General features: G+C 38.9%; 1 protein-coding gene across 3 annotated transcripts in view; it reads right to left on the bottom strand.

Annotated features, from left to right (window-relative positions):
- Positions 1-26163, bottom strand: part of SBF2 (SET binding factor 2) — a 494424-nt gene that overhangs the window by 29127 nt on the left and 439134 nt on the right. For 2 of the 3 annotated variants that reach the window (XM_043903289.1, XM_043903284.1), the window contains 5 exons: positions 24236-24376; positions 13796-13980; positions 8726-8902; positions 6442-6543; positions 5551-5736 (listed from right to left, as the gene is read on the bottom strand). In XM_043903289.1, coding sequence (XP_043759224.1) covers positions 5551-5736; positions 6442-6543; positions 8726-8902; positions 13796-13980; positions 24236-24376 — 791 coding nt within the window. Of the gene's footprint in view, positions 1-5550; positions 5737-6441; positions 6544-8725; positions 8903-13795; positions 13981-23253; positions 23350-24235; positions 24377-26163 lie in introns of all 3 variants that reach the window. The other variant, XM_043903298.1, reaches the window with a different exon arrangement.

The following is a 26163-nucleotide window of genomic DNA, read 5'->3' as shown; positions in this document are numbered from 1 at the left end:
TTTCCCAGCATCAGGGTCTTTTCAAATGAGTCAGTTCTTCGCAACAGGTGGCCAAAGTATTGGAGCTTCAGCTTCAACATCAGTCCTTCCAATGAACACCCAGGACTATCTCCTTTAGGATGGACTGGTTGGATCTCCTTGAAGTCCAAGACTCTCAAGAGTCTTCTCTAACACCACAGTTCAAAAGCATCAATTCTTCAGCGCCCAGCTTTCTTTATAGTCCAACTCTCATATAGTACTGCCATTTTAACAATATTAATTCTTCCAATTCAAGAACATAGGATATCTTTCTAGTTCTGTGAAGCCTCTTTAATTTCCTTTATCAACATTTTACAGTTCTCAGTGTATAAGTCTTTCATCTCCTTGGTCTGGTTAATTCCTAGTACTTTTTTGGGGGGGGTGCAATTTGAAAAGATATTATTTTTTACACTACCTTTCTGACATTTTATTGTTAGTGTAAAGAAATACAACCAATTACTGAATGTTAGTCTTGTATCCTGTTACTTTGCTGAATTTATTTATTAGATTTAGTAGTTTTTGTATGGTGTCTGTAGTGTTTTCTATACATAGTACCATGTCATCTGCATATAGTGACAATTTTACCTCTTCCTTTCAATTTGGATACCTTTTATTTTCCTTGTATGATTGCTGTGGTTAGGACTTTCAATACTAAGTTGAATAAAAGTGTGAGTTGGCATCCTTGTTCCAGATTTTAGCTTTTCACTGTTGAATATTATATTGGCTATGGGTTTGTCATAAATAGCTTTTATTATGTTGAGATATGTCCCCTGTAACTCACTTTAGTAAAAGTTTTTATCATGAATGGATGTTGAATTTTGCCAAATGGTTTCTCTGCATCTACTGAGATGATCATGTGGTTTTTGATTGTCTTTTTTAATGTGGTGCATTACACTGATTTGCATATGTTGAACCATTTTTGTAAACCTGGGATGAATCCTACTTGACCAAGGTGCATCATCTTTTCTCTGTGTTGTTGGATCCAGTTTGCTAACATTTGTTGAGAATTTTTGCATCTATATTCACCAAAGATATCGGCCTGTAATTGTCTTTTTTTTTCCCATTTATTTTTATTAGTTGGAGGCTAATTACTTTACAATACTGTAGTGGTTTTTGCCATACATTGACATGAATCAGCCATGGATTTACATGTGTTCCCCATCCCAATCCCCCCTCCCGCCTCCCTCTCCATCCCATCCCTCTGGGTCTTCCCAGTGCACCCGCCCTGAGCACTTGTCTCATGCATCCAACCTGGGCTGGTGGTCTGTTTCACCCTTGATAGTATACTTATTTCAATGTTATTCTCTCAGAACATCCCACCCTCGCCTTCTCCCACAGAGTCCCAAAGTCTGTTCTGTACATCTGTGTCTCTTTTTCTGTTTTGCATATAGGTTTATCATTACCATCTTTTAAAATTCCATATATATGTGTTAGTATGCTGTAATGTTCTTTATCTTTCTGGCTTACTTCACTCTGAATAATGGGTTCCAGTTTCATCCATCTCATTAGTACTGATTCAAATGAATTCTTTTTAATGGCTGAGTAATATTCCATAGTGTATATGTACCACAGCTTCCTTATCCATTCATCTGCTGATGGGCATCTAGGTTGCTTCAATGTCCTGGCTATTATAAACAGTGCTGCGATGAACATTGGGGTGCACGTGTCTCTTTCAGATCTGGTTACCTCAGTGTGTATGCCCAGGAGTGGGATTGCTGGGTCATATGGCAGTTCTATTTCCAGTTTTTTAAGGAATCGCCACACTGTTCTCCATAGTGGCTGTACTAGTTTGCATTCCTATCAACAGTGTAAGAGGGTTCCCTTTTCTCCACATCCTCTCCAGCATTTATTGCTTGTAGACTTTTGGAGAGTAGCCATTCTGACTGGCATGTAATGCTACCTCATTGAGGTTTTGATTTGCATTTCTCTGATAATGAGTGATGTTGAGGTGTAATTTTCTTTTTTAGTGGTATCTTTGTCTGGTTTTGGTATCAGGGTAACTGATGGTGGCTTCATATAATGTCTTTGGGACTGTTCCCTCCTCTTCAAACTTTTGGAAGAGTTTGAGAAGAATCAGTGTAAGTTCTTCTTTGTATATTTGGTAGAATTCACCTGTGAAGCCATCTGTTCCTAGACTTTTGTTTGTAGGGAGTTTTTTTTTCTTAAATTACAGGTTCTTTCATTTCTAGTGATCACTGTTCAAATTATCTATTTCTTCTTGATTCAATTTTGGTGAGTTTTATGCTTCTAGAGGGCTTCCCTGGTGGGTCTATGGTAAAGAATTCACCTGCCAATGCAGGAGACACAGATTTGATCCCTAGGTCACGAAGATCCTCTGGAGAAGGAAGTGGCAACCCACTTCAGTATTCTTGCCTGGGAAACTCCATGGACAGGGGAGCCTGGTGGGCTACAGTCCATGGGGTTGCAAAATGAGTCGGACAAGGCTTAGTGACTAAAAACAATGTTTCTAGAAGTTGTTCATTTTGTTTTTTTTTAGCTTGCCAAATTTGTTGGCATATAATTGTTTATAGTATTCTCTTATGGTCTTTGTATTTCTGTGGTATCAGCTGAGATTTCTCCTTTTTCATTTCTTATTTTGTTTTTTCTGGGTTTTCTCTCTTTTCTTTTTGGTAAGCCTGGCCAGAAGTTTGTTGATTTTGTTTACCCTTTCAAAGAACCAGCTCTTGGTTTCATTGATTTTTTTCTATTGTGCTTTTTAATCCCTACGTGTTCTTTAAGTGTGAACACCACATTATGAAGACTGTGACTTTAATTGTTAAAGATACACAGTTTTATATGCCAAAAACATTAAAAGACAGTCAGTTGCTTCATCTAGTATTCAACTTAATAAACAGTGTTATTATTTCCATGCAGGGGTAAAGCTGATTGAGTGTACTTATTGAGACAACACAGGCATCCAGTGAGGAGCCTTAAAAACCTTTCAAGTGATTTGTGACAGTATTACATTGAAGTTGGATGTGAGTAATTCTTTATGACACAGAGCCACTGAAAGTTTCTGTCTGTTTTAAAGATTTTTGTAAAAGAGGATAACAGCATCATATCTGAGCATTCAGAAGATTTTATCAGCAACTGTACTTAGGATATCCGAGATGGTCCTGACTGATGAAGGGTAACGAGAGCCTGAACAAGGCTGAACCAGGTGGTCATTCAAATTTTCATGTATTCATTTGTTGTACTTATTTACTGAGGGTATACTACACTCCAGAGACTGAAATTACAATTAGATATTAGGGATATGAAGACTAATATGACACAGACCCTGCTCCCAAGAATTCTCAGTCTAAGTAGAAGGCAACAGACATTAATAGATGATGCTATCAAGGAAGTCTGTAGATGGTTCATTAGAATACAAATGAAGAGGCCTGGAAAAGGTTCAAAGATTACCTAGAAAGAATCATGAAATAAAATGTAGTGCTGAGACTAGTGCCTGGCATATAGTAAGCGGTCAAGAAGTATTAATAATGATTGCGGGGGGTGGGGTGGGGTGGGGGTGGGAGATAGACAGGGAGGCAGGAAATAGCCCAGTGCACTTGGTTAGCATAGTAAGTGTGAGATAAGAAGTGTTTCACGAAGAACTTGTATGCTGTCACCTATCCAGAAGTGAGAAAAGGCCTGCACATTTCCTTTGGTCTTAGTTTTCTGTTTCACAGACAATGGGCTTCACACTTTTCCCTCATCTATTTGTTGAAAGGAATCTGAATCAAAAAGCTAATATTCCAACAGGAAGCAAATATATCATTTGCTACAAAGAGTTTAAAAGTATAAGCTCAACCTTGTGGCCAGTGTCTCCAGATCCTGCTCAAATCAATTAAAATTATTCAATAGGTCTTTAAAAAGCTGTGGAGCAATCAAAAACATAATCTCCAGTGTGTGTGTATGCTGGGAATGGCATCCAGGTGGGGGTGGTGTAAAAGTCACTGCTAATGTGTATGGATTTTGTTTATTGGGTGATAAAATAATCTGAAATTGCTTGTGGTAATTGTACAGCTCTATGAATGTACTAAAAACTACTGAATTATACACTTTATATAAATTTTTAAAAATATAAAGTGAATTGATAAAGCTGGCGAAGTGATTAATAGAATATAAAACAAAACATAACCATACATAAGATGACCTAGTTCCAAAACTGGTCCCTAAAAACATTTTAACTTTTCCTTCCAATAGATACTTGAGGCCAAGGTATTTCAATTTCAAAGTGGTTCACCATTCTGACAAATATGTTTGACATGTCAGAACCCATTCACTGTTGATGAAACACAATTGAAAGCGTGAACCTTGTTCTTCCCAGGCCAATTTAGCCACTGGTGCCAACACCTTCAACTTGCAAACTCAGTGCCATTTAATTCTCAAGCCCAATCCTGACTCAAGGCCTGAGATGAAGGTAGGAGGGAGCCCAGAACATTCACATCTCCCTGTTCCCACTGGATTTGACTGCATTACATACCTTTGTTTCTGTCTGGCCCTTTGATTAGTCCTGATTATGTCACCCAGTAGAACTGAGCCATTGTTTTCAACCTCAGAGGCTTGCCTGGTCGGGCCCTGATTCTTTCTCGAGGGTTAGGCTCTACCTCTCCTAAATTCTCAGGCACGAGGTAGGGTTTTCCCCAACTGGGAAGACCATGTGTACGATTTCAGGTCACACCATCACCTTGAGATTTTTGCTATTCTACACTAGATCAAATCTTCTTAGACAATAAGCCCAAGTTTGTTCCTCTTGGTAGGTGGTAATTGAGAGTGCTGACCCCTTCACTTGGGGCTTCCCTGGTGGCTCAGTGGTAAAGAACCCTCCTGCCTTGCAGGAGATGTGGGTTTGATCCCCAGGTTGGGAAATCCCCTGGAGAAGAAATTGGCAACCCACTCCAGTATTCTTGCCTAGGAAATCCCATGGACGGGGGAGCCTGGAAAGCTATAGTCCATGGGGTTGCAAAAGAGTCGGACATGACTTAGTGACTAAACAAGAATAACCCTTTCACTTGGGGTCAAGCTCAACAACCAGCTCAGCAGTCTTAATTTCAGAAACCAACTAGTTTGAACTTCCCTGGCAGTTCAGTGATTAAGAATTCGCCTGCCAATGAACGGGACGTGGGTTTGATCCCTGGTCTGGGAAAATTCCACATGCTGCAGGGCAATGAAGCCTGTGTGCTGCAGCTACTGAGGACCTACCACTCTAGAGCACATGCTTCCAACACGAGAAGCCACTGTAATGAGAAGGCTGCTCACCGCAACTAGAGAATAGTCCCTGCTTGCTGCAACCAGAGAAAGCCTGTGCAGCAGTGAAGACCCAGTGCAGCCATAAATAAATAAATAAACAAAAACTAAAAGAGAAGAAACCAACTACTACTTTTGCTTTTCCATCTCCAGAAATCTACCGCTGAGATTTCATCAAGTCTATGGCTGAGTCTATCAGAGTTGTGACATAAAGATACCTGGCACAGCGATGCAATACTCAATAAATGCTAGTTCTGTCCTTGCTTTCGTATCTGGTCGATTTAAACTTGCTCTACTTACCTGGTGTACACAGTCTAAGAACTGTAGGAAGATTGGAGTGAAACCACTGCCCTGACAGCTGAGGGTCAAGCTGCTCCGCTGACTGAATTTATGACCAAAAGAGAGCCACTCCTTTTCGACCAGCATCCGGAAGCCTTCAAGTGTCCTATAAAAGGGATCACTGAGTAACTGAACCAGGGAGGTCACCTAGGGCACAAGCAGGTTGGATACTTCATTACTTTCAGTCCCGAAAAATTCCTATTGCTAAGTAAGACAAAGCACTTCATTTTGATGACAGCTACTCTATAAGCAAAGTTATCTGGATGGCAAATTTGTTCACTAACCTGTCCAGGACAACTAACTGTATTAATTCTACAAGCTTTCCATTAAAAAGTAAGACTCAAATTCATTTTGGTTACATTTTTCTACAGAGAATTAAGGATTTAATCCTTGCCTGGCCAGTTTGCTGACTGTGGCTTTCTCCTAGGTTAATCAACAAGGTCAGAGGATCACTTCAAACCTACATCTTCTGGGAGATGTAGACTAACATTTTCCTGTAGATTATACCCACACTTTGGTGTGAGTAAAGAAGGGGCTAACAGAACCAGAGAAAGAACTGACAAAACATAGGAGAGATGGTCTGTGTCCCACACTGCTGGTCACGCTTGCATGGTACATCTGTGGTGATGCTCCATGGAGCCTGATGACCTGAGTCAGAGTGCCCAGGCTATGGAGGGCCTGGGAACTCCTGGCACAGAGCCTTTTGATGGATACCAGGTGCTGTTTAACAGAGGACCTTCTCTGTCCATAAACACATTAGTCATTATACGAAAGATTCACCTGCAGAATTTTAAAATAATTCAGTTGAAACACAAATATAAAACTATCAGAAAATATGGTTTAATAATTTACTTGTGCAGTGATGTCCCAGCCTTCTTCCAAACACACCAAAACTGAGGAACCATTCTCAAGTACTTCTGAAACAACCACAGCCAGCTGCAATATCCTATGAAGCTAAGAAAAAGGAACAGAGGCCACATTTAGACAAGTGCTTTCTGAGCACCAAGAACAGACACACCTGCTATCAACCTTAGATAATCAAACAAGTTAGGAATAAAATATTTCAACAACAAAGAATCATATAAATTTTAAACAATTAAAACTCTTCGTCAAAATCAAGATTAAACAATGACAAAATTTAAAACAATGTGTTCAAGGGATACATAATGAAATAAATTGAGCTCACAAGATTCCCCTCAAAACTGAAGAGCTATAATTCTATGGAATGGCAAAGACAGGTTTTTAAGTGGCCCTTGCAATACAGTTATTGGATTTAAAATTTCTTATTAAGTGGTATAGTATGTTTTATCTCAGAGGGCTGCACAACTTTGTAAATATACTAAAATGTATTTTTCATTTTTTTATTTTAACTGAACTGTACACTTTTTAAATTTTAGAAACCTCTCATATTAGAGAAAATATCTATACCAAAAATCTTAGGAGAAAGAAAAATATTACAAAATATATATAAAATGCATCTCCCTAGAGAAATTATAAAAGATATTGCTTCTATCAAATGTGAATTGTACACTTAAGTATTTGTACTGTGTATTAAATGAGAAGAAAACTTGCATTTGTGCTCAGCTTTTTGAGCCAAGCCAATTGACTCAAAGTCCCTAATGAACAAGGTTGTGAGCAGAGCATATAGATCTCAAAACTAAATGTGTAACATTCTGATTAAAAAACACTTTTTAAAGCCTCACTCGACATAATTTGTAGAATGAACCCAGCTTGGAATTTAAACACCCCCACCAACATATTTTAAAGAGCTAGGCTATTTTAAAAACAGCAACAAGGCACGTGTCCCCTCCAGGAATGGGAAGCTCCTCACCCAGAAGTTCCTATAACACAACTATTACCAGGCCTGAATTCTCTTGGGCTTAGTTAGCATTTGCTCTAAGTAAACTTTTAAATTGCCAATATCCGAAGTGGGGCAATGTTTTCCATTGTTTTTAGTCACTAATTTCTGATATGGATCCACTATGAAGTAAGGAGCAGAATGCACAATAGCAGAAACAGATGGATAGGTAGAGTGGTGGGAATATTTTGGGGCTGGGGCTCATAGCTTAGGAACAGAAGGGGACTCCTGATCGCTCAGCTTCCATGGCTACTTCAAAGTATACTGAATTGCCTTAACAGTAACTAACACAGCCTCATACAGATTTATAGCTAATTATATATGTGGCTGTTTTCCTAGAGTTTAAGTACCTTGAGAATAGTCACTGCACTGGGCGCTTACATCATTTCCTGGCTTTTTTTTTTTCCCCTTTTTAGTCCCGTGTACTGTGGGAAACAATCCATTTTCCTCCTCAAGCAAGGAAGGGGGAAAAAAAAGAGGTCGGAGACTTGGAGGTTGATGTAGACAGGGGGGAGAGGGGCTGTGCACTCCTGTGGGGGGAGGAGGAGTAATGAACAAGCACGAGGGGCCTACAGACACGGCTGTACTGCAGAGAGGCTCTTGGCCAAATGTCTGCATCAGTGTCTGAAACATGCATGTCATAAATACCATTCTTTCTGTGGTTTGGAAGACATGTGGGTTATGTGCTGGCATACCTATTTCCTTAATTTCTTGATAGGAGTTCAATTGAAAACATCACAAGACTGACTTAGCTGAAGGAAGGATAAGTGGTTTTTCCTAAACTTTAAGAAGGCTTCAGGGCATCCAGTGTGCCTTTGGTGGGCTGGTTTGGGGGATGAATCCAAAATCCAGAGAGATGGAACAGGTAGAGACAAAAAGAAAGTGAGAAAGTAAGAGGAAAAGGCCCTTGGAGCCACATAGAAGTCACGTTCTGTCCTGGATTATCACTCTGCTAATGACAGACCAGAAGCCTTATAAATACATGTTGATTAAATTTGTTACGTATCAAAAAGTTTCCACCTAAAAACAATAATCTTTCTTAGCCTCCTATGGAGACCAAATTTCAGTAACAGAGAAAAACCCAAGGAAGAATTCCACCCCTGCACCTCCTACATCACGTGGTGCCCTGGAACTGAAAGGCCTTTATAGAGGACACACAAGAAGGGGAGAGTGTCAGGTAGTGGGGAATACAATATTCTTTTCCTCAAATATCAGTTCTGTATATCCCCTTGGGACTCTTTTCACTTGAGTTAGAAGATAGGCTGCTCCAAATATTACCTGTGGGAACCACTCAGAGTCTCCCAGGGCTCTTAGGAAGGTCACTTCTGAGTCAGCAGGGATGGCACTTGGAACACAAGCCCTCATCAGCTTTTTGAAACTGGCTTTCACTTGTCGGATGTCATGATATTCAACAGGCACAAACTCACAATTTAAAGCAAATTCTAACTTGAAGTTCTGTGGATGAAGATGCAGAGAATTAGGCAGATGAAGTGTAACAGGTAAAAGAGCAATGTTCTCAACAGGGCAATGCTTAATAATATACAGTCAGTTGAGGCCAAGGAGCTGCAGGGGCTGCAGTGGGTCAAGAAGGTCAATCTTGTGCGGCTAATGCGTCAGTATTGCTGGAAAGAGATATTCAGTAAGGTCTAGTGGTTTGACTTGATTTCTCACTCTGAGAACTTGAAAAGGCTACTTGTAGACTGGAATCTATCTGATGGAGCTTATAGCACCAAATAGAAGCTACTTATAAGGCCATGAGGATTTCCCTGGTGGCTCAGATGGTAAAGCGTCTGCCTACAACATGGGAGACCCGGGTTTGATCCCTGGGTTGGGAAGATCCTCTGGAGAAGGAGATGGCAACCCACTCCAGTACTCTTGCCTGGAAGATCCTATGGACAGGGGAGCGTGACAAGCTATAGTCCATGGGGTCGCAGAGTCGAACACGACTGAGAGACTTCACTTTCACTTTCTTATAAGGCCATGAACCGGGAAGTCTAAAGAGGAACCAATGATGCATGACTAATCCCACACTGTAAACTAAATCTCCTTAAGATGTGCATTACAATTAAAAGGTAATATGCTATTGAGATTCCAAAGCTCTACAACTTAAAGTTTATAGACATACACATTTGTTTCTTATTATGCAAGTAAAACATAGCCACTGTGAAAATGAAAAAAAAAAAAGAGTAAACATTGAGAAGGAAATAGAAATCACTGTCTCACTGTCCTAAGACTACTAATATTGTAGCTATTCTTTTAAAGCCAATAATAAAAAAATGATATACAGTAAAACATGAGAGGCTTTGTTGATTTCTAACTTATGGACAATTTTTTCCACTCAAAAGGACATATATTTAAATCTATATTTATTTGAGTACTTTTACTCAAAAATTCATACGGAATTTTTGTACTTTTAATCCACATGGAGTTTTTCCAGGTGAGTTTTCAATATTAACTAAAGAACACTAAATTGATGGCTCACTGAAATAGTTTATTCTGATAATCTAGTTGCCTACTTCTGAAGATTTAAAAGTTCTCCAGCTTCTTATGGCAAAGAATGAATGAATTTTCTCATGTTCTTTTCACTCTTCATATCCTGCCCAAATTACTCAAAACTGGATCATCTGTTTTCTGAAGACTGACTATACAATAATGTGAATGTGATTAGCACTACTAAAGTGTATGTTAAGACAGTAAATTTTATGTTATTTGTATTTTACCGCAACTAAGCAAAATTGCTGCCAAAGATTATATATAGGGTCCATTTCATGTTTTATACTGGCTAGAGTATTTTTTCAAGGCCTATAAAAGTTTTCAAATAAAAAGCAAAAACTCCCAAGTATTTTTTTCCTTTAAAGAGCATTTCCAACATATATTAAGAAAAAAAGTTTCTTTGTCTTAGTAATTCTACCTTAAGGGAGCTACCCTAAAGAAATACTCTAAAATGTAGGAAAAAATCCTCTAGTGGATTGTATTACATCTCAATAAAAAATAAAAATAAAAAAGCTGTATGCTACTCTAATTTTACATACAGATGATAAAGAAAAACAGAAAGGAACTCATGTTCTCAAACTGCTAGGTTCTTTATCTCAAGCCATAACATGTCTCCATGTTGTATAATAGACTTCATAATTATTTCAATCATTGGATAATTTTCTAAATTGTTGGATATTTTAGTTTCTTTATCATCTATGTGTAAAATATCAGTCATATTTTCAAGTTTTTTTAAACTTTTGCTTTACTTTAAAAGCTATATACAATTTAAAACATTTATTATAATCCAGATATATTTACCCAGATATTTGAACATTTATATTCCTGAGTATAGTTCCCTGTGGTATACAGCAGGTCTTTTTTTGTTATCTACTCTATTTTTTAAACTTTTTATTGAAGTATACTCTACTAAATTGATTTACAGTGTTGTGTTATATAAATTAAAAAAAACCAACAACTTCTAATACATAAAAAATAGTTTATTTTTCAGGACAACTAGATTCTTTTCTATTTCCCATCTACACTTGAGCTAGGTATACTTACCTTAAGAGGCTTCCCTGGTGGCTCAGAAGTTAAATAATCTGCCTGCAATGCAGGAGACCCAGGTTTGATCCTTGGAGAAGGGAATGACAACCCACTCCAGTATTCTTACTTGAAGAATTCCACAGAGAGAGGAGCCTGGCGGGCTACAGTCCATGGGGTCACAAAGAGTTGGACACGACTGATAGAATAACACTTTCATACTTACGTTATAAAGCAGGAGTTATCAACCATAGTGTTGAGACAGGCACTGTTAGGTTATAAGGAATTTGTCACCAAGATATGAATTAAAAATGGTAAATAAAGCCAATTCCAGATTATTTAGAATAAGTCACTCTCACTTACTGGTCTCCTGTGTTTCCTTTTGCTGGGAGAAAAAGGTGTGGAGCTGTAATTAGGAAGCACTGTGCTGGCTAGACTGAGGCACACATCAAACAGACATGCACCTGCAATCTATAGACGGAGTTCAATAAAAAACAAAACGTGAATGGAATACACAAAAATCCTAATAACTAATGTGCCAGAAATTATGTTTGGGATTATGGAATTATGCTTTTTAAATATAATATTGTATTGATGAAAGAAAGAAGGGAGGGAGGAAAGGAGGAAGGGTCTTAAGTGGCTAGTCTTTTTTACTTGTATATGCCTGATCACACAGCTTATTTGAAGACTGATGTGCAAAGGGAATGGCAGAGATGAGCATTCAGGAGACAAACCTTGGGGAGTGACTCAGGTCATAAATAAGTGGTTAAGTGTGAAAAGTCTGTGTTCTGGGAAAGACACTGGTGCCAAGGAGGCTGTGCAGGCCTTCCTGGGCTACTGTTGAAAAGTGTCCCAATTATTTTCTGGACATAAGATTACCTGTTGTATCAGAAGACACACGTGCATATTTAAAAACTGAGCATTACCCAGTGGTTTCATTCTACCCTGAAGCCTGGAGACTAAGTCACTACAGCAGTCCAGGCAGCTGGAGAAGTGCCAGCAAAGCTAGATTGCCACGGAGGAGCTGACTCAGGCTCTGGCATCCTTTGGACCAAGCCTGAGGGATCCTGCTTGCAGCCTCCATTCTTCAGTTCAAGTGAAGGTCTGCCTAGATTGTCCAGTGCTCACTGCATCCCTGGACTAAACTTGAGAGGATTTCTTAATTAACAAATACTTTTTATTTCCCACACACCTGTCTGTAACGATGAAATTTATTTTGTAATGTGTGAATTGCAAAACATCAAATCCAGAAGAATTAATGTTGCTTTTGGAGATAGAGACTGTCTTTACAATTTAGAGGACTTGAGCACAGTGAAGCTCTTTAGCATAATAATTGAAAAGTAAGAATAAAGTTGATTATCAGCTAATTAATATTTTACATTTTCTGACATGTCTTAGAGGACATGTGTCTCTGTAACCTATGAAGGGCAATCTTGGCCTTCCCTTGCTTCCACATGCAGTGCCATACTCCTCTTTCTACTCTTCTTCCTTCCTACAGCTTTATCAATAGGTTTATGAGGAACAGAAACATCTGTTTTGCCATGGGCACAGATTCTGGAAGCTGAACTGAGAGAGGAAAACCACAGCTTGAATAGCCTTCTTCCTTTTAAATACATACTCCCTAACAGTCTTGATGATTATGCTGATTTTCAAAATGATCACGTACCACACTTCTTTACCCATTAACAATGAGTATTACTCAGCCACTAAAAGGAACAAAATTGGGTCATTTTGTAGTGGTGTGGATGAACCTAGAATCTGTCAGACAGAGCAAAGTAAGTCAGAAAGAGAAAAATATTGCATATTAATGCATATATATCAATCTAGAAAATGTTTCTGATGAACCTATTTGCAGGACAGGAATAGACACAGAGAATGGACTTGTGGACAGAGTCGGGGAAGGAGAAGGCAGGGTGAATTGAGACAGTAGGATTGACATATATACACTACTATGTAAAAAACAGAGAGCTAGTGGTAAGCTGTATATAATGGGGAAATCAGCATGGTGCTCTGTGATGACCTAGAGCGGTGGAGGGAGGCTCAAGAGGGAAAGAATACATATATGCTTGTATCTGATTCATGGTGTTGTGCAGCAGAAACTAACTCAACATTGTAAAGCAATTATCCTCCAATTAAGAATATCCTATGATAAACCACAATGGAAAAGAATATTAAAAACACACTGTATACACGTGTGCACTGAGCTTAGTGGCTCAGTCGTGTTCGACTCTCTATGACCCTGCAGACTGTAGCCCGCCAGGCTCCTCTGTCCACGGGGCTTCTTCCAGGCAAGAATACTGGAGTGGGTTGCCATGCCCTCCAGGGGATCCTCCCAACCTAGGGATCGAACTGGGTCTCCTGCATTGTAGGTGGATTCTTTACCATCTGAGCCACCAGGGAAGCCTCAAGCAATTATCCTCCAATTAAAAAAAGTATCCTATAATAAACCATAATGGAAAAGAATATTAAAAAAAGAATGTACACATTATGTGTAATCAAATTGCTTTGCTGTAAAATAGGAATTAACAACATTGTAATCAACTATACTTCAATAAAAGAAAAAAAATGATTATGAATAAGCACTTTTTTCATGGGTAATAAATATGCATGTGTGTGTATGCATACGTATCTCCTTCTACATGAGTACAGGTAGACATACATATGCAAACATATTCATGAGATAATTTTTTTGAGATTGATTATTAACTCCAGGTTAAGAATCCAAGCTGCAAAAAAAAAAAAAAAATTCTAGGAAAATTGGTTTATGAAATAAGTTTTAGAAGCTGCCTTCCTGTATCCATGAAGTTTCTAAGTGAGAAAAAGAAATCTTACCCTTAGCTGTGACTTCTCACCAAATATATAAAGGGCTGCTTGACGTTTCAAGAGCTGGTTTTGCAGGTAAGTGCTGTTACTGAAGGAGGTCGAGTGATCCTTGCCTGCCAGCCGGGCGCCAACATCAATAAAGGATGTTGGAGAGCTGATCAGGCGAGTGCTAGAGCGAAGACTTGCCCAAACACCTTCACAAAAGTCAAAACAGTTGAGTGAGATATTCTGATGTGAGAATGCCATTGGATAGGAAAAAAGATGCATGCTCTGCGGGTACGGTTTTAGAGGTAATAGCAAATTAATTCATCTAAATAATCATGTATCATATTGGTCATCTGCATCATATAAGCATTATTCAGCATAGCATTTCAAAAATCATTTGGCTCACAGGAACCTAAGAAATCACCCAAGTCAATTCTATTTTTGCATACTGATGTAAATTCAGTATTTATAAATACATAGTGAGATCATAAATAGAGTGCGCTGACACTAGGAAAGAAAAAAATGTGGGCAGGAAAAAAAAAATGTGGGCAGGAGGCAATAATGAAGCCTAGGAAAGAGAACATGGGAGTAAATTCCTCATGGCTTCAAGAAAGAAGTAAGGAACATTCTTCTGCTTTAGTCATTTCAATAAGAAATCCACATTAAGAAATAAATCAGAACTTTACTAAACCCACTAAAATTTGAGGCTGGATTTAGAACTAATATTTGCACATTATGCCAAAATGATGTAATTTTAAGTCAGTAAAGATTATATTTTTATCTTTTTTCCCCCAGTATGCAGGAAAAACAGTGAAAAGTTATAAATTTAGTAATGCGCATTTCACTCTTAGGAGGCTTTATTTAAGAGGGACAGTCAGAAGTAGATGTCTTCTAAGGGAAAGACGAAGCTAAGCTACTAGGAAGAATCTCATAAGTTGATCTTAATTATATTAATTAGAAAAATCAAGCATTTTATATGCAAGTTAGATCATCAAATATTAAATATTTAAACACAAAGGCATATAATACATCTCGAATTTGACAGAGGCCCTTAGAAATGCCCATAGACTGTGGTGTCAGGCTGGTGATGGAGTCACAGGGGTACATAACACTGCTACTGCTTCCCTAAGGTGCCTTCTTTAGCTCTTTGAGAAATTAATCTTTGACAAATATTAAATCAAGCCATGTTTCTAGGTGACCAGAAGTCACCATGATAATGTCACATCTGCTTCTCTCTTTATAAGCGTCTATAGGGTCAGAAGACCAGTTCTCAAGAAAAGGTTTTGCAATTTCTGCTTAACATGGATGAATCTATTATAACCTATGAGTTTTCTTAGATACTATGACAAGTGTTAATTTTTTTGTAAATGAAGTCACAGAGGAAATTCAGAATGTGGATGAGAATAAAGAAAATGATTTGACAAACAAATGTGAAAAAATTCACTTGTAACATATGCCTTCATATGAAGATGGTTAAAAACAGTGATACATCAGGACAAATAATACAGTACCTTGATTATGGACTCTTCCCTTAGCTGAAGATTTGGGATTGGACTGAGTAAAACATTTATCTCTGTACCCATGCACTGGTAGGTAAGATTAAAGAAGGAAGGAGGAATGAAATGTACATAGCAGCAAACATCAGAGCAAATTGCATAAGAGAAGAACAGGTTAATTTTAAAAATTAAATTAACAATAGGAAAATGTAAATATAATAAAAGCAGAAGATTTGATTAACAAATAAAAAGCTTATTTGATTAACAAATAAACAATCACACAAAAAGATGAACTGAGTGTCTGTTAAATGAAATTTCAGCACTTGTTTATAAATATTATAAGCACAATGAAATGGACAGCACAGCAAAGAGTGCCACTAAAAAATTATACCAAATGGAATAAGCTTTTAGAGGTTGTCATTTGGTGAGAAACAAGTTTTTATAATAAAATTAAGGAATTTGGGGAGGGGGTGAATGTTAGGAATACATTGGTCCTGGTACTTAATGAGGCTGACTGATTCGCAAATAAGATTTGCTATATAACATGTTTATTCTTTGAGCAAGGTCATCATATCAGGAGTGAAGCTCTACCAACCATTTGGAATAACAAAGGGCATGTTTTTGCAGTAGAGCAGTAAGCATTGCCACACTATCTTCTTTTTTCTCTTTTCACTTGGAAATTCCATTTATTTTCCGTAAGTTGATAGTTACGTACAGCAAAAATTTATGATCCTGTGACAATACCCAATGCCACAAAAAATATAGCTTGTGATGGCTGACGTAATGACTTCTCCTAAAATCCCTACTTGCACCAAAATGATAGGTAGTATCAAAGATAATACTTTTGTAATTTGAGTAATTTTTTTTTTCTGATACAACGTGCTTCGTGACTGTGGCAAACTTTACCTGGTAATAACAAACATGGTGAGAAGTAAGTCACAGTTATATTCTTTGCTGAGCAAAAGAACTGCTCAAGTCACTTAAGGAAAAGGATTCTGTACTTACTAAGGATTGAAAACATTAATGGCAGGATAATTAAGCTATCTATTTCAAAACTGCATAAAGTACGACATAATTTGATAAAAGAAAAATCCTCAGACATGATCTTTCATTTCTGCCTCACTCCTGTGGAAACAGGAAATGAAGGGTTTCAGTAGCCCAAAGAAGTCAGAAAGCTCAGGGCTGCAGAGGTGCTGGCTGATGGTACACAGAAAATGCTGCTACAAGACAGAACAAAGACCTGGAAAAGGCACAGGCCTCCCGTGTGCGAGCCTACTAGTCTCCTTTCTGTCAAGGTTCCGAGCTTTCGTACTGAAATACAAATCAGTCAGTGCTTCCTTACAGTGATGCCTGAGTGGTTGGTTCCCTGATTTTGAGATATTATTCTCTAAATATATCATTTTATTACGCTAGTCCCTCAGCCTAGAATGACCTCTCCCATTTCTTTACCTGACAAACTCCTTATTCCTTAAGATCCAGGAAAAATGTAAACTCTGAAAAGCATTCCTGACTGTCCCTAGAGTTGTAGAGAGCTCTATTTGAACTCTGATCCCATAGCACACTGTGATTATTTGCACATCTTTTTCTATTTGACTGTGTGTTCCAAAGGGCAGAGACCTAATCACATTTCGTCTTTGTTGTTGCTGGCTGTGCCATGCGTCTTGTGGGACCTTAGGTCCCCAATCAGGGATTGAACCTGGGCTCTCAGCTGTGAAAGCACAGAGCCCTAGCCACTGGACTGTCAGGGAATTCCTCACACATAGTCTTATCTCCATGCTAAGAGCCTGAAATGTAGGTACTGCAAACATTTGTTGATTGTGTTTTTTTTAAAAATTGATACATGTGAGCTGCTGTGGTTCTCTACTATATCCTGAACTCAGTTATTTGCCCTGAAAGAATAAAAGGGATGTTACACTTTAAAATAATTAAGTACTTTCTCAAACAGAGCCTCATTAACGAAAAACTGCCAAGTATTTATCACAGAGCAGAAAATCAGCAATGAGAAAACAGCCTGTACTGATATAGGGCCAACACAGGACTTAAACAACCATAATTCCATCTGGCAATCATGTTACCCAAAGGTATGACACTAGGTACTGGTGGTGAGGTCTACTTATTTTCCTAAGTGATTCTCAGGTGTCAAATAGGTGTCCTGAGCATGTTAACACCAACCTGGAGGTGTGTGTTTCCAAACTGCAGAGTCCTCCTTAGTGGTTTGTGAAATGATTTTAGAAGGTCAAACTGTATTTTTAAAGAAGTGAAACAGATTAGAATGGCAAAAAGGTATGTGCACTGCTTGTGGTATATAGATGAATATTGTTTTGTGAAACTTTTGTTATAGTCTATATACATTTTGCATACATATACAAATGTATATGTATACATACAGTAAGAAATAGATTTTATATCCATAAGCCGTGATCAAAAAAAATTGAAAGTTATTGGTCTAGGCCTAAGGCACATTTCCTTTTTTTTTTTTTTTGGCACATTTCCTTTATCTGCTTGCCTTTTGCCAGTGAGGAGCAACCCGACTTAAGGCAATTTACATTCAAATATAGACTTCCCTCCCATTTCAGTAGAGTATTATGAAACGATAATGACAATAACTTCAATAATAACAATGGAACTGACATTCACTGAGCTCCTATTAATAATGAGCCAATTACTAAGTTAAGTGCTTTACATATATTTCATTCATTCATTATAACCACTTGAAAGCTAAATTACTATTATCTCCATTTTACAGATAAGGACACTGAAAATGAAGAGGTTTCCTAAGTTGCTTACTATCATACACTAAGTGGCAGGACCGCAGTTTGAACCTGAATGTAACTGAACCAAACTCTTAGTGTCTTGTTACCTAAGCAACCATGTGGCCCTGGATCTGTCCAGGAGGGTCTGGATAGAGGTTGCTTCAGGGAAGAAGTGGTCTAGTTCATCCCACCCATGGGAATGCAGTGTTGTTCAGAGTGTGAGAGTTTCCTGAGCAATGGTATTATTCTCTCTACTCTGTTCAGAACAAAGCAAGGAAAGGAGGAGAAGAGATGCTAGGGTTGGATGTGGGGACAGCGTACTATATTTATCAATGTAACCTTATGCCTAGCAAAATGCATGAGGCGTAAGTTATACTCAGGGAATGCTGCACTGAAATGGACTGAACTAATCCCAGGCCTGGTTCTGCTCTTATTTGCTAAGTGATCTTGGCTAGGTCATGTCATCTCTCAAAGTCTCTTGAAACACCTGTCCTGAAGGTTATTTCAAGGATAAAATAACACTGCTGAGGAACTTAAAGGCTGTGGAAATGTAAAGGAGGAAAAATTTAAAAATTTTCCTCCATGTGGCTACTTCTCAAATACACCCAGCTATTTCACTTTTCTTTTCCATGGGATGGTCTTTATCCCTGTCTCCTGTACATTGTCACGAACCTCCGTCCATAGTTCATCAGGCTCTCTGCCTATCAGATCTAGTCCCTTAAATCTATTTCTCACTTCTACTGTATAGTCGTAAGGGATTTGACTTAGATCATACCTGAATCGTCTAGTGGTTTTCCCTACTTTCTTCAGTTTAAATCTGAATTTGGCAGTAAGGAGTTCATGATCTGAGCCACAGTCAGCTCCTGGTCTTGTTTTTGCTGACTGTATAGAGCTTCTCCATCTTTGGCTGCAAAGAATATAATCAATCTGATTTCAGTGTTGACCATCTGGTGATGTCCATGTGTAGAGTCTTCTCTTCTGTTGTTGGAAGAGGGTGTTTGCTATGACCAGTGCATTCTCTTGGCAAAACTCTATTAGCCTTTGCCCTGCTTCATTCTGTACTCCAAGGCCAAATTTGCCTGTTACTCCAGGTGTTTCTTGACTTCCTACTTTGCATTCCAGTCCCCTATAATGAAAAGGACATCTTTTTTGGGTGTTAGTTCTAAAAGGTCTTGTAGGTCTTCATAGAATCGTTCAACTTCAGCTTCTTCAGCATTACTAGTTGGGGCATAGGCTTGGATTACCGTGATATTGAATGGTTTGCCTTGGAAACGAACAGAGATCATTCTGTCGTTTTTGAGATTGCATCCAAGTACTGCACTTCGGACTCTCTTGTTGACTATGATGGCTACTCCATTTCTTCTAAGGGATTCCTGCCCACAGTAGTAGATATAATGTTCATCTGAGTTAAATTCACCCATTCCAGTCCATTTTAGTTCACTGATTCCTAGAATGTCGACATTCACTCTTGCCATCTCCTATTTGACCACTTCCAATTTGCCTTGATTCATGGACCTAACATTCCAGATTCCTAGGCAATACTGCTCTTTACAGCATCAGACCTTGCTTCTATCACCAGTCCCATCCACAACTGGGTATTGTTTTTGCTTTGGCTCCATCCCTTCATTCTTTCTGGAGTTATTTCTCCACTGATCTCCAGTAGCATATTGGGCACCTACCGACCTGGGGAGTTCTTCTTTCAGTATCCTATCACTTTGCCTTCTCATACTGTTCATGGGGTTCTCAAGGCAAGAATACTGAAGTGGTTTGCCATTCCCTTCTCCAGTGGATCACATTCTGTCAGACCTCTCCACCATGACCCGACCGTCTTCGGTGGCCCCACACGGCATGGCTTAGTTTCATTGAGTTAGACACGACTGTGGTCCTGAGATCATGGCATCTGGTCCCATCACCTCATGGGAAATAGATGGGGAGACAGTGGAAACAGTGTCAGATTTTATTTTTTTGGGCTCCAAATCACTGCGGATAGTGACTGCAGCCATGAAATTAAAAGACGCTTACTCCTTGGAAGGAAAGTTATGACCAACCTAGATAGCATATTAAAAAGCAGAGACATTACTTTGCCAACAAAGGTCAGTCTGGTTAAGGCTAAGGTTTTTCCAGTGGTCGTGTATGGATGTGAGAGTTGGACTGTGAAGAAAGCTGAGTGCCGAAAAATTGATGCTTTTGAACTGTGGTGTTGGAGAAGAGGCTCTTGAGAATCCCTTGGACTGCAAGGAGATCCAACCAGTCCATCCTGAAGGAGATCAGTCCTGGGTGTTCATTGGAGGGACTGATGCTGAAGCTGAAGCTCCGATACTTTGGCCACCTCATGCGAAGAGTTGACTCATTGGAAAAGACCCTGATGCTGGGAGGGATTGGGGGCAGGAGGAGAAGGGGACAACAGAGGATGAGATGGCTGGATGGCATCACCGATTCGATGGGCATGAGTTTGAGTAAACTCTGGGAGTTGGTGATGGACAGGGAGGCCTGGTGTGCTGCGATTCATGGGGTCAGAAAGAGTCGGACACAACTGAGCGACTGAACTGAACTGAATTCATTTTTATGTTTAAGAGGCAGATTTTCTCATGGCATTTTTCTACACAAGATAATTTATCCAAGTTGCAAATATCTTCATTTGGCTCATAGGGCACAAAACCTACTGTCATTTTAAATGAAAAGCAATGTTATCTATTCACATCTTCATTTTTTCTTAACTGGTTCTTGCATCAAAAAGGTTGCTTCTCCCATCTTAGGAACTCTTCAACATGCATGCTCAATGCTAAGTGACCACCCTGACTGCAAAAGGGTGAAGGAGAAGGTGGAGGTCAGTCTAAACCCTCATTCATCAGGGTAGGTAAGAGGCACAGTGGAGAGAGCATAAGAAGGAAACCAGGAACTAAGATTCTATGACAATGAAAAGGAATGGAAAAACAGTGAAAATAGAAAAAAGGAGAAGGTTGGTAGGGAGATTTCAAGATAGGAGGCTCTTTCCACATAAGGTAAATGAGGAACTGCTGGTGAAGTGGTACCTAGCTCTCTGAAAAATGAAGACTCTATACTTGAGGATGGGAACAAGGAAATGAACTAATGGCAAGGCATGCAAGTGTCTACATGTAGTCATGCCCTGGCCAATCTGAGTGTGAGTCTGCCTGCCATGTTCATGTTAATAGGAAATCTTCTGAGATTTCCCATGCTTGCCCCAGTCCATTCCTGCTTCTCTATATGAGGAGGGATGACGCTATCAGAAAAGGCAAAGGAAAGCAGCTCGAGGGACACAGAAGTTTAAGGTGTCAGGAAGCGGCCACATTTCATCTTCCAGTTAATCACTGGGACCTTGGGAGATGTGGAGGCTTTGGGAAAGAAGAATTAAGAGATGGACCTGCTTAGGAGCAAAAAATCTGTCATAAGGAAACACATCAAGTTTACAGTAATTTTTAGGAGAAAGTATTTGGGAAGCAGATCATAATAATTATGGCCTCATTATGCATAGAAAGAGTCACAAATAGAATTTAACCCTAAGATGTAAATACAGCTTTCCAGGTACATTTGAGAATAGCAAAGAAAGGACCCATGATTAGAATGTAACCACCAGTGGGGATTCCCTTGCATAAAAAAAGCCATGAGTCTGTGGCCAATATAAAAAAAGAAAAGATACTGTAGTTGAAACATATTAGTGAACATCCTTGAGCCTTAGGTACCAACATAGAAACACAGACAGTTTTATACCTACAGGTATACTACAGGTCACCTGGCCAAGTGGAGGAATAGATAATGTGCTGTTGATGAAGTTTACAAAGACAAAAATCAAGAGTAGGGTGGGCATGGGAGGGTTTCAACTAGACAGACGCAAGAAGTTGCATTCTACTAAAAGTTAAAGGGAAAAGGTGCTGACATGCCTGCTAATATAAGCTTTCAGATGGCAAATAAAGAAAGAAGCGAACTGCAGCTTTGAACCAAATCCCGACAGCAGTTCCTGGCAACAGAAATACCAGAAACCTTAGGAGAAATACACTGTACTATCTTTTAGTTCAAACTCACCAAGAAAGAAATGATGAGAATACTGAAGATTGTATCTTAAACTTTAAAACAACAAGTATTTTAAAAGTTCAGGAAAAAACTACATATAATTGTTATGGGTCAAACTGTGTGCCTCCCACCCCGTCAAAATTCTTCTGTTGTCATCCTAACCCCTAGCACCTCAGAAAATGTGACCTCATTTAGAAATAGGGTCACTGCAGACGTAATTAGTTAAGATGAGGTCACACTTCAGTGGGGTGGGCCCCTAATTCAGTGTGATTGGTGTCCTTGTAAAAGGGGAAATTTGGAGACAGCCGCACAGGGATGTCATGTAAAGATGAAGGCAGAGATATGGCTGATGCTTCTACAAGCTAAGGGATGCCAAAAATTGCCAGCAAACCATCAGAAGCTAGGGGAAAGGCACAGAACAGATTATTCCTCATGGCCCTCAGAAGAAGACAACCCTGATAATATCTTGACTCTGAACGTCTAGCTTCCAGACAATAGTTGTTGAAGCCACACAGTGTGTGGCGTTTTGTTGCAGTAGCCCGAACAAACTAATACAATGATGTTAAGGCCTGATTAGGAAGATAACTAAAGGGTGAAAGCTCTTAGGAAACTATGCAATCACAGAAAGTTTTGATGAAGAAGGAAAAAAAAGTATCTAAAGAATCAGTATGACTGTCAGGAGATGTGCATAATAATCTTGGTTTTCAAAAGGGAAACAAGTGAATTTTGTAAAATAGAGTCTTTATGTTGATTCTAAACTATTGTCTCTGATTCCTCAAACTAGCACTTCAGAGAACAAGAGTAAAAATAACAGGCATTGGAGGCACAGCCTTTGAGTCTGGGCTCATATCGCCCTAGCTGTTTATGCTTCTGTGCTCAGCCTTTCTACCCTGCACACTTGAAGCATCATGGAATGCTGCCAGGGCTGAGTCACCATTTAGACACGCTCCGCTCCGCTCCCCTCCCCATCCCGTGCTCCCAAACTCATCAGTATGTAAGATTTCAGCAATTATTATACCTCTTGTTCCATGAGGCTAAACTCATCTGTCACCATGCTAGTAATACATTTGATCACTCATTTCAAAAGGGGTGATTAAAAATAAATTTAATCATCATTAGCTGATTTAAAGTATCACTATCTAGAAAAAAATTTTCTGCTTTTAAGGTTGTATCAGGGCTCAGTTATAAAATCAGTCTTACTAACCTCCTCGAGCAAAGCTATTGGATGGGTTTACATCCAAATGTCCTGGCACTACCTGCTTAAGCACAGTGGACATTCTTGAAGTCCTCCTTTCAGTCCCTAAAGTCAGCCAAAAAGAAGAACAAAAACCATGTCGTTGGGGTTAACATTACTCAAATGACAAAAAGTTATCTTCATGTGTAGCATGTCTAATTGCTGCCAAACATTGTACTTTTTAAGTACCCAAAGCTTTAATAGAGATAACAAGGCACTGTTACTATTTCCTCAGAGATACACACATCTGCAAGATTATAGAGTTAGGTTTGGCAAGTGCAATCAGAGAATTGAATGATAAATGAAGCAAGGCATGCATGGTGTTACTTTACAAGAAAAGCCACTGTCTGCTTATGTTGAGCTAATTCAAATAGCTGATTAAGCCAAGGAGACCAACTTCTCAAGTCACATGCTCCTGTGTCTAACACATTAGGGTTACCTCTACATGAACCCTTTGGGGTTCCATCACATGATAACTGAAACAGAATATTAGTACAAGTCTTAATGGCTTCATCCAAATCTAGTGAAAACAAACTGTACTGCAAATCATAAAAGGCCACAGAAATTTCAGGAATTTCAAACTTATACATGATGATTTTAATAAATATACATTCAATAAACATGTTCAACTTACATATTCAACTCTAATACTGATATTTCAAACTTTGTGTAAAACAGATTTCAGAAAAAAAAAAAGCTCACATCACTTTGTATTTCCTACCACCTCTCCTACTACTCTTTTTAAAAGGAACTAACTGAATCTCTAAATTTGGTTACTATTTACTAGAAATTTATAGTGGTACCCTGATAAAAGCTAAAGTTACAGCACCATAAGGTAAAACATTAAGGGGTCGTGTTGACAGAACAATGAGAATAACTAAAGAGGCTAACCGAGGAATGAATGTGACCTTTTCACAGTTGTCAAAAAGAAACGCATTATGTCAAATCTTACCTGGAGACAGAGCAAGTGTTGGCCTGACAGTAACAGGGTTATTGCCACTGAGTTTCTGATGGACAGAAACTGCACTCAGTAATGCTTGCAAGTACTTTTCTTGTTCTATGCTACTGGAAGATTCTAAAGAGGAGGTAGGAGCTATAAAAGGAAAAGATATTAAGTAAAACCATTTCTATATTAATAAAACAGGCTCTCTCTATATACATATGCTTATTCCTTCTATATATGGTCTTCCAGTTACCACACCCAAATATAGAAACCAGCCCCATTTAAAACTCCAAACTTAAATGGCTAATCCTCCGATGATAATGGTTTTACCAACATCTACTTCCAGATTGCCTCATCATCCTCCCTGTAAGAGCCCAGGCCTGAAAAGCCAGCACACAGTACAGGTATAGTTTTTCACTATCCAACCAACTCAAAATAAAGATACACAAAAGACAACACTTCCTTGATGACCCATGCTTCTGTTCGGGAGCAGAGGATGGAGTGGGTTCCCTCAGCATCCCAGAATGAGCAGCAGTGAGACTTCCCAATACCAGTAACTGTATTCCAATTCTGTCACATTGGCCTAACAGGGAACATGAACTTGTAGTGGGTTGTTGTGGGAAGAGTGCAGGAAGAGGAGGACATAGGAGCAGCTACTGCTCAGTTCCCTGGTCCTTCTAAAACAGGATCAGAAAGTACGCACAGATGGAAACAACAGTGAGAGTAATTCCGGTTGGAGCGAGTCTCAGCCTGGCTTGCGTGGAATAAAACAGAATCGCAGAAGATGGCCCAGGTACTCTAAAGTGGTATTGGGAGGGGACTGACTAGAACAACAGATAATAACAAATTTTCTTACAACATGACTAGGAAATAAATAATTAGCATTACTATCTTATATTTTATCAACTTTAAAGTGCCATCATATTTTATAAACTCTAAAATGCCATTAATTATAAGATGCACTACTATTTTATTTAATGAGACTTAAATAACTGCCATTTAAGCCAAGACAGAATCTTTCTGATCACATGAACTGTAAGTCACATTCCCATTTCAAAGATATTGAAATGTGAGCAAATGTGTGAGTTCAAAAACTATGAAAAACAATAAATTTATATTATACTGAAAAATCAGAAATGAGTGGAGTAAGACAATTTCAAGTTTTCCAACTAAAAGCTCAGTGATATGCTCATAATAACGCTCCTGAGATTATTCATTCACTTTATGTAATCTACATATGCCATGTTCTATCATCCCCATTATGTGGCTTGAGAAGATTCCTTAGGGCAGAAAAAGTTAAAAGCCAACTGCCTTCAATATACATACGTTGAGACTCCATGCCAAGTGGAATAACAATAACAATATAGCCCACCAGGCTCCTCTGTCCATGGGATTCTCCAGGCAAGAATATTGGAGTGGGTTGCCATTCCCTTCTCCAGGGGATCTTCATGACCCAGGGATCAAACCTCGGTCTCTTGCATTGCAGGCTGATTTTTCACTGTCTGAGTCATAAGGGAAGCCAATAATATAGCACTGTGTGTATAATGTCCTCAGTCAACTGAACGATCAAAGACATGCTGGCCAACTTTGAACTTTCAGGAAGGAATGGATGAGAATAAAGAAAACAAATCAAAAAGCACCTGGTGCTACCTACTGAACCACTGAACTTGAGTTTGCTCATTTCCAAAGAGGGAAGTCATTCCTAAATTGAATCTGGTGTCTGAGAGGTCCTTGGTTAAATTTTTTGAGCATCTGTTTTAAGCTAGAGGCTATGAGAAAGGTTAGCAAAATATTGCTCCTGACTGACCGCAGACCTCAAACGCAGTGCTCAGAAGTGTCCTCAGAGAAAGGGCACCGTACTTAGGGTACACTTTTTCTTACGTTGACCAGCCCCTAACTTCCTAAAAACCTTTCCGTTTGAGTGCTCCAAAGCCAGG

Source organism: Cervus elaphus, chromosome 1, assembly GCF_910594005.1.
Source record: "Cervus elaphus chromosome 1, mCerEla1.1, whole genome shotgun sequence".
Taxonomy (NCBI): Eukaryota; Metazoa; Chordata; class Mammalia; order Artiodactyla; family Cervidae; genus Cervus; species Cervus elaphus.
This window is presented reverse-complemented; position numbering and strand designations above follow the sequence as displayed.